Source organism: Thamnophis elegans, chromosome 11, assembly GCF_009769535.1.
Source record: "Thamnophis elegans isolate rThaEle1 chromosome 11, rThaEle1.pri, whole genome shotgun sequence".
Classification (NCBI taxonomy): Eukaryota; Metazoa; Chordata; class Lepidosauria; order Squamata; family Colubridae; genus Thamnophis; species Thamnophis elegans.
Genome location: NC_045551.1, coordinates 71,042,432 through 71,051,933, shown reverse-complemented (window position 1 = coordinate 71,051,933; position 9,502 = coordinate 71,042,432). Strand labels below are relative to the sequence as shown.

The following is a 9,502-nucleotide window of genomic DNA, read 5'->3' as shown; positions in this document are numbered from 1 at the left end:
ATACAACTCAGAGAAAATAAATAAAAATCTCACCTTGGCAATTCTTTTAAAAGTGAAACCTAGAAACAGGAGGCAAATGTAAGCATTCCTGTTCCCACCTCACATCCTGTAGCAAGAAAAGTCATTTCTTGTGAAACATTCTCTGCAGTATCCAATAAAAATGTTTTATGTAACAATTACAGATTATTCTCTTGTTTCAGCAATGCTATTGCTTTATGCACTAGATCTATCACCAACTTTTAATTAACCTGATTAAGGAAATAAAAACAGTTAGGAAATGGTAATGACAGATTATTTCAATAGCGTATTCAATCCTTGTAAGTGCGCTATATTATTGCAAGAAATATTAAAACCACTAAAAAGTGTTACAATGGCAGTGAGTTCCTTCAAGTACAAATATTGTGACAGGGAAAATAAGGTATAAACATATTGATAAAAGGAATGATATAAGTAAAAGAACAGTGGTTAGGAAGCATGTATGTATAATTAATGACAGATGAAAAACAATACTGATTTAATTGGTTTAATAAACCAATTAACAATTAAATAATCTCTGTTTAAAACAAAAATATTTTGAAAATATGGAGAAACAAGATGTTATTAGTTTAGAATTAGAAAAATTACATCAGGATTTAATGCAGGTACTAAACTTTTAGTAGGTGTACATCAACACAAGAAAGTAAACAAAAACACTACTAAGTCGGAGGAGGAGGAGGAGGAGGAGGAGGAGGAGGAGGAGGGGGAGGGGGAGGAGAGGAATCCAGTAAATGTAGCTTCTTGGACCGGTGGTTCTCAGTCTGGGCAACCGGAAGGTTTGTGGACTTCAACTCCCAGAATTCCTTAGCCATGATCACTGAAGAATTATGGGACCTTCAATATATCTTCAAAATGCTGAAGACCGAGGCTAATTTGCGGCATAATTAGGAATTTTAGCAAATAGACTAAATAACGCAAGATTTACTTCACCCTTAGTCACAATTGACAAATGAGAAGTTGAGAAATTACACTATAACATTTAAAAATAAAATATAAACATTGTTTTAAATGAGTATTTTGAAATAATGGGAAACAGGTCCAATAGAAAGAGAGAACGTGAAACTAATGGGGAAGGATGAGAATGAGAATGAACATGGACGGAAATGATAAACTGCAAAAATTAATAGATCAGCAATTATTTATTATTCCTAATAAAGACAAATGCCACACAAAGGGAGTCTATACAATTTGTTGAAATGTGACAACAGCCACCTTTGTTCAACGTTATTTCTCTGCACCCTCCATTGTCTTGCAATCCATTGGAAGGCTGAACTGACCAGCTGACCTGCAAAGCTCATCCTTTTGAAGACAGCAACTGTCCAGAGCGGGCTGGGGGGGCAGGAGGGAGGGGGGTGTCGGAACCAGGGCGAGTGGAAGGCTGATGGACTTCATCTCCCAGTCAGCATTTCTATCCTGACTGCAGATGAAGCCAAAGCTAGCGAGAAAAGAGAAGTCTTTGTTTTTGCTCTTTCCATTAGAAAATAATCATTCATTTGCCAGTCAGCTAAAAACATTTAAGTAGCAATGTTCTGAAAATATTTTTATAATGATTTATAGGTATTTGTCATTTTATTAAAGTCACACAGTCACTTTTTGTGAGATAGGTAACCATATTAATGTGATTAACAAATGAAATCAATATAGAGAGGGAGACAGACGTATATTGTAATATTTCCTTTCCTACAAGCATAGGTGCATCTTCCTCTATCTCTTGATGTCTCCTTTCATTTGGTCAATATAGTTTAAATTGTTTATATCTTCTAAAATTATAATTCATAGGAATTATAATCACTATTTAATAGATTCTGAACAAGCAACAAAGACAAAATTCACATCTTTAGGAACCTTATTGCCAATCGGCATAACGTTTGATTTTTGTATACCTGGCATATTTCCCATATAACTATACAATCTCAACCAGTGCCATGTTTTTATAATCCCTTTAAGAAGCACCCAAGTATCACATGATGGGGACAATTTGTATTGCGGTTCAGGCCTGGGCTTTTCCTGGGCATCACCAGTTCATCTTATTAAACACTCCAGGGGTTCCAGCACCAAATTAAATATTAAAGGAGATAATGGAGGTTCGCAATGCGTCCCATGTTGGCGTGGTGGCTTTTTTCGTTTGTACAATTTTGCCTTTATAAAACAGAACAAAGACAAAAGAATAACAAAAGGAAAGAGAAAGGGAAGTAAGAGAAATAAGTTATAAAAATTATGCTTGTAGTGACTTCTTATGAATGAATATAGGTTCGGTATTACAATTTCAATAAAGGATGGCCATTATTTATAGTAACCGTAATCATCTATATGTAATCTACCTCTGTAACCAACTCATTTGTAAGTCAAAGTAACCTCAGGTCTTCGATCCACTGAGGAACGGGGGGGGGGGGCGCTATGATTTTATCTCTCCTGTGTTGAAGGGCAAAAGGGAGGCTCCCGAGGGAGAACCTCTTCCTGTTGTCCAGGGTAGCTACCTAGTTCCAAAGAATGTAGATGTCAAAAATATTAAGCCTGATATATCAGGCAAATTCAAATATGTAATAACTTTTCCCCAAAATTTTAGGACATTGCAGAAAACATGAAGTTTTATTCTCATTGTACCTCCCACATGATTCTTTTTTAATCAATGTGATAGATAATACAAGTAAACAAACATCAGGAAAACGAACAACAAACCACTTGTTTCACACATGCCCTCCAGCCCACTGTCTGTGGGAAAGAGCCCACAAGTTTTAAGAGCCACCAAAGGCCACGTTTGCGTGACACTGAAAAAACTACAACGAAATGAAGGACTGTGAAAGCTTTTGAGGAAGGAGGCAACGCTGCCCCCATCCTTCTCTTGGCCAAGCAGGTCTGGCTAGTTGGACCCAACAGTAGGTGGCCTTCACCAGCCAGGAAGGGCCGGGTAAGCAGGTGGAAGCCATAGCAGACTTCAGTATCCTGTCCACTCCTTCAGGGGGTCCAGCGTCAAAGTTGCCCCAGGCAATCACTCAAGATCCTGCTTCCGTTCACCTGGAAGGACTTGCTAAATTAGAGCCCAACTCCCAGCTAGTCCCAGCAACTTTATCTTACCATCAGACCTTCTTCAGAATACAGAGTTAAAGACAGAACACTTTAGGCAATAAAAACAAATTCAGGTGCAGAACAGACTCTTGGACGGAGGTTTTTATTATACACGTCAATCACAAACGACTTTTCCCAAAGAAAGAGGCCAAGCATCCGGGGGGAGGGAGGGAGGGAGGGAGGGGGGGGATGAGACATTCAAAGGAGACATGGCATCATCATTGTTGAGTCATGACACGGTTCCTATTACAGAATCCGGAGCATAAAAGTATATATAGAAACCTGCAAAGCCCATCCTGGGCTCTGCACCCCCTCTGGGGTTCTCCCCATGGCTGAGCTAAATGAGGAGGAGATTCTACAAGGCCAAACCAAGGGGACTAATAACAATACAACTCGGGTTTTCAGAGGGGAAAAGAAAAATTGGCTTTTAAAAAAGAATTCCCGGAGAAGGGAAGGGGGGAGAGTTATGAAAGTTGAAGCACCATTTTTTAAAACTCTTCATTTCTCTCTTAATTATATTTCTGGGAGCTGTTCTAGTTCAAAACTATTTTAAGTATATATCATGTATAAATATTTTAGTACCAAGTAATTCTAGAATATTAGGTTAAATTGGGGATCAATGGGAAATTAAACAGCAAAGGTTTATGTGCGATTGGATTGTATTATAATACAATTACGTAAACTTATATGTGTTCAATTTGCAGGCTGTGCTTCCTTACGAGAAATGAATATGAAATTGCAGATAGCTCCAGAAGTCAACCTCCCGTTTCATTCATGACTCCTATGGACCATGCAGGGGAATAAGAAACACGCTGCAGACGGGCAGAGTGACGCCTCGAGCATCGGGAGCCTGCTGGACGACACCGACAGAGAGGTGTGCAGCCTCACCGACCGAGCGTTCAAAAGCCTGTGCGTGGCTGAGCTTCAAGCACCTTACACAGATGTAGATGCTGTTGTGGGGCCACCCAACATCTCCCATCAGTTCTCTAGCAAATTCTTTCACGGCCCCTGGGATTATGCCCTCAGGAGAAACACCAACTTCCACAAGCAACTCTCGAAAAAGGATCACGCAACATTCCTACTTTCCAAGGTTTCTACCAACTCCAAAACTCACGAAGATAAGAAGTATTATCTAGTCAACCCAAGCATAAGAAGGAAACTGGATCTGCCGCCACTGTCTGATCTGCACAACTGTACCCATATCTCAAAAGTGTCTTCTTTGATCAAGACCTTCGATAAGGTTGACAATCAGGTCTCCCTTCTGCTAACCAGGCAGCCAGTCAACCATAGTTTGGCAGAAGGTCCATTGATATGTGGGGACGATGTGGCTTTCTGGAGTGGCAGAAGAGTTGTAAACATCCCAAAGGGGATCCCTGAACTTCCCGACCCAAACCAAGGAAATCCAAGCGACAAGCGCAAAGGATTTAGCGAAATAGATCTGGTCTATCGAAGCCCGCCTGCCTCCCATCCTTCCCAAGCAAACGTTTCGAATACACCCAAGTTCAGCATCTCTAACAAGACGGTGAAATCCAGAAGTGAAAAGGCGAAAGAAGCAGCCAGAAAAAGCAGCTTTCTCCACAGTGAAAACAGCGCTTTTGAGTCATGGAAGGCACACCACAAAAAAATAACTGGAATGGGAGAGGCGATGCCCGCAGAGGGCAGCCTCGGTTGCTTTGAGGAAGCGCCTTTCTTCACGAGGCCTCGCGTTTCTGAGCCGAAGCCAATAGGTGCCTTCATGCTAGAAGGAAACTTCTCTGGCGGCTCTTCGCCACAGTCTCTCTCCAAAGCCTCCCTTTCTTCGGTGCCTCCGGCAGACGGGTATTTCCCTTCTCCGGCCAATGCAACATGCACCGTTGCCCCACAGCTCTCAGCCCAGGGACTTGCACCTGTGTACGAGGGTCCTTCTCCAACCTCCCCAACGTCTACCACGCTTTTCCCACCAAGAATGTCCCTCTCCATCCCAGTGTCCAAGGCGCCACTCCCCCCATCGCCTTTCCCTCAACTCTCTCCCCCTCCAGAAGCCGCATTCCACCCCACTGATACGCAGGGAATGCTGATGCCCCACATGACTGGACTAGCAGAGAAACCCACCAAGCCAGAATTTGCACTTAGGGCAGGAAATGGCGGCCCTCCACCCTGGAGGAAACAAAAAGCTACTCTTGGTAGAATGAAAGCGGCAGAAGCGTTAGACCTGAAAGATTCCCCGTACGGAAAGCCCCCTGAGGTCGGCCCTTTGGTCGGAAGAGCTGCGCCCGAGTCACGGGTGACCTTGCCCGATCCTCCCTTCGGCATCTCGGCCCTCCTGACTCCGGTCCCACCCCTCGAGCCTCAGAATGAAGGACCACCAGGAAACCGGCTTCTAGTGGTGACTCCATTCATGTTGGAAGCCGGAGCAGCCAAGGAGACCGAGGAGAAGGCCTTCTATTCTCAGAACGATTACAAGTCTAAAGCGCCACGTTTGCTATTTAACTTGAAGGACATCCGAAAACGCGTGAAAAGCACCTACAGCCCCTCTCCTCTCCTGAGAGCCCTGGAGGACAAGGGCAAGAGGGAGGGCCACCTGAAAGCAGCTGCTATGGCAACCGACGTATTGGGTGACGACAGTGAAAAAACGCTTGGTGGCACTGATAAAGTTAATATATTTGACCAGATGGACTACATCCAGGAAAAGGACAGTTTCACCAGTCTAAATGAGAATTTTATCAGCGATGATGTACTCTTGAGCTTATCTAAGTCAAGGGCAGGTGTTTTAAAGTACCAAAATAAGAATCATTTGCAGCAAAGCGATTCCGTGCACACGGAGGAGGCTGAGATGATTTCTGTGCAGGAACAGAGTGAAGCTCAACCTGCTCCTTCACCCAAACCTCACCTGGCAGGTGTAGCAGCCGCACGGCCAGAGGTCGTGCAGGAACACAAATATAAAAAAGTCACTTTGGGTCAAGATGCCGATGGAGCTTCTGGAAATCTCTTTTATCCGGCTGAAGGAAAGGCAGGTAACCAGGGACCTCAGGCCTGCTCCTCAGCTGGGAACGACCCCCAGGGCAGAAGAAGCCCCCATGATTCTTCTGAGCAATCTTTTGTTACCACGGCAGACCAACCGCTTCCCGAGACAGCCTGTTCTCTCATGCAGCTTTTCCAGAAAGCCTGTCTCCAGGAGAGCCAGCGAAGGAGGAACGACGCGGATGGAAGAGAAGAGAAGAGCGACAGAGAGGGAGAGAAGAAAGCCAAGAAAGAGGATTTGCACGGCCACCTTCTGAGCAACTGTGACTCTGCTATGGATGAAGCCCACAAGGAGAAGAAGGGAAAGGAGGAGGTCCTGCAGGAGGCTGCATTGGAGGAGAAGGAAGAAGACGGCTGGAAGAACACAGACCGCGAAGCTGAGAGCAGGCCGGGAGAGCCCCTCACCCCAACCTTATCAAGCGTCCTGAAGCCCACTTTGTTCATGATTAAAGACAACACGTTTAAGTCTCCCCCTGTGACTAAAGCCATCAAGCTGCCTCTGCTCCGGTCTTTGTCCTGTGAAGAAGCCCCTCCGGCCCCCCAAGAGAATCCCAGGGATGCCCAGGAGGACGGGTGGGGGTCTCCCCAAGGGAACGGGGGCTCTCAAGGGGCTGACAAAAGTAGTCCAGCAACCAAGGGCAGCTTCAGCGAAGGGTTAGACCCTTTTCCTTCTGTGGGGGCAGATTCCGAAGAAACTGGTTGCGTATCAGTCTCACCAGAGAAGGAGTTAAAAGGCCCTGAGAAATTAGCTACTTCCAAAGAGAAGATCAGGATTAGAAAAGGGAGGTCCAGTTCTGCCATTCAGCCACATCTAGGCTTCGAAAGGGAGGAGAGGCCCCCTGTAAGAGAAAGGGTACATTGTGTGAAGAACCGTGCCTTAACTAGACCAAGAGGGGGTCCTTGCATTAAAAAAATAATAAGCCAAGCGGGAAAGTCCCCCATAGCAGCAGAAAATCTTGCTTGTTCTCCCGTTTCCAGTGACGCCTTCGGTTACGCATCGTCTCCATTGAGTAATTCAGCAGGTTCTTCCCTACAGAGTCCCAGGTCAGCTTCCGTGGGTCCATTGTCAGATACGACTGCAAACATATCACAGAGTGAGAAAGCAGCAGATCACCCACCACACAGAGCGACAGGAAGCCCAGATCAGCCTTCCGCGACACCCACGCTTGATCCAGAGCGAAGGGGTCAGCTCCCTGGAGATGCTGACGGCCCTTTGGGGACGGATGAAAGACTCCAGCTGGTGAGTCAAATGGGAAGGACAACAGCCAAACCCCCAACGGTGCCACCCAAGACAGAGAAGGCGTTACGGCGGGCAAAGAAGCTGGCAAGTAGGAGGAAAAAGATGGAAGCTCAACAGAAAAAGCTTCAGGATGAAACTCTGGCCCAGAATGAAGATGCTTCATCCCTGACACCCGTCCAACCTATGCGGCCTCTTGTCTGCCCCGATTCTCCCTTGACTGCCCCAAAATGCGATCCGATAAAGCACCAACCGCTGCTCTCCGTAAGTCCCACCCCCTCTTTGCCTGCCACTCAGCGGAAGCTGCTCCAGGACCCGGATTCAGGGGAGTTCTTCATTGTAGATTTACCGCTTCGGTTAAAGACATTCTATGACCCAGAAAGTGGTAGTTATATCCAAGTGCCAGCTCCTTCCTGCAAGAGGAACGTGTCTCAAACACCCTCTCCAGAAATGTCCTTTCCTCCTTGTGCCTGGGGTCCCAGCACTCTCCCACCCAGGGTAGCCTCTGTTCCGGCCCTCCCGTCCTCAGCTCAGCTTTCTGAAATGTTCACAAAGGCCTCGGGGTCGGTTTCAGACGAGCAGCCGGGGGGGGCCTCCTCTCCGGGGCCTTTAGATGGCTCTCCCTGCCCAGATCCACCTCTGCTTGATATCGGTGGCCAAAATGTCGATGGATCCCCCTCAAACTTTGAAAAGGATATGAGCCCCTCTGCTGCTACGGAGAACGTCTCCATGGGTTCGGCTGAAGAGTTTGTGGCCGAAGGCGTATTGTGAGAATCTTTGGTCTTTGCTATAATTTTAGAAGAATGACTAAGCGTACCTGAAAGCACAAATGGTGAGGATTTCTACTTGCACAGCAATTATAACAAAATAATATCACCTCTCGGCCTTCTTGCTAAGATCAAATGTAGAATAAGAAAATATATTAATGAGAATTCACTTTTTTGTTTACTCTGAACAATTCTAATCTATTAATGACCTTTCTGTACATTTGATGTACGACACAGAAATGCTTCAACCTGACTACCTGAGGGTTGGGTTGGAGCGATCTGGATTCATACCTCACGGCTCAGTTATTCAAAAATGTAATTCTGAGTTCAGACATCAGGTTTTATATGATTTGAAGAGAAATTGGAATATAACATCAGGTTTTGAAACCGAGTGATTGAATTATATTTGGTTAATATATTTGAAATGAAATATGTCCACATTTCACATTTCTGTTTTCCATTGCTTATTAGGATGGCACACACAGTGGTGGAGAAAAGCTAGCATTTTTTTTAAAAAAGTTTATCTGTACGTTTGCAAAAGTGTCAAAAAAAAGAAAAAGAAAGACCAGGCAAGAGATCTAGCTCACCTCTGATTGGCCGTGATCTGCCATCTGATAGGTTTTGATCTAAACCCCCAGGAGGACGCTAGGTGCTCAGCCTCTGCTGATGAAGCTGGAGGTCAAGAAAGAGGAGCAGAGGTGACTCTGGGTGGCCACGGGGCCCCTCCCTAGCCTTCCAAAGGCCATTGACAAAAATCAGTTGTGAGCTTTCTGGCTGTTTTAAGACAGGAAATCCACAGCTTGTATCGTATCAGCTTAAAATAGACTTTATGCAAATAAAACCCACACGTTCTACTATGTCACTTTAATATAGACTTTATGTAAACTCAGATACATACCGGCACAGGAAAATTCTAGAACTGGCCCCTTTACATCACCATCTTGTGAACCGGACCTTTCCGCGCCCCCCTCTCCAAAGGATACTTTCCCAAATCTATAAAGATAATTTGCAGCCGTTAGTTTTCTGCCAGGGGTAAAGTAGCAAGACGGAAAGAAGACTGGAGAATATTGATCTCTTCCCTCCTCCACCTGTCCCTGTTTAAATCCCTTATACCATCAACCAGCCCAATTCCCCTCCCCCCCCAAAAAAAGATGGAGATAAGATCCATCTCAGCAAACAGGACTGGAGGGCTGAAACTCTCTCAGTCGAACCTCTCCCATCTCTCTCCATTTGCCCTCCTCCCTTTCCCCGGATCAGGAAAACTGGTTTCCAAGAGGCTAGGAATCCCCTCCTGCAATGGTCCCCAATGGCCCTTTGGGGAGGGGGAGGGGGGGTTCGCGACTGAAATCAGCTCTTGTGATGAGCTCCACATTATAACAACTCAGAGCTTCTGTTA

The 9,502-nt window shown here is 45.4% G+C and overlaps 1 protein-coding gene across 1 annotated transcript; it reads left to right on the top strand.

Annotated features, from left to right (window-relative positions):
• The first annotated feature begins 3,892 nt into the window (after positions 1-3,892).
• On the top strand, positions 3,893-8,184 carry C11H10orf71 (chromosome 11 C10orf71 homolog). The gene has a single exon (XM_032226280.1). It carries the CDS (start codon positions 3,893-3,895, stop codon positions 8,108-8,110), a length of 4,218 nt encoding a protein of 1,405 aa, XP_032082171.1. The 3' UTR covers positions 8,111-8,184.
• The last annotated feature ends 1,318 nt before the right edge of the window (positions 8,185-9,502 follow it).

Coding starts and splice junctions, on each gene's coding strand:
- C11H10orf71 (XM_032226280.1), top strand. CDS start 3,893: ATGCAGGGGAATAAGAAACACGCTGCAGACGGGCAGAGTGACGCCTCG.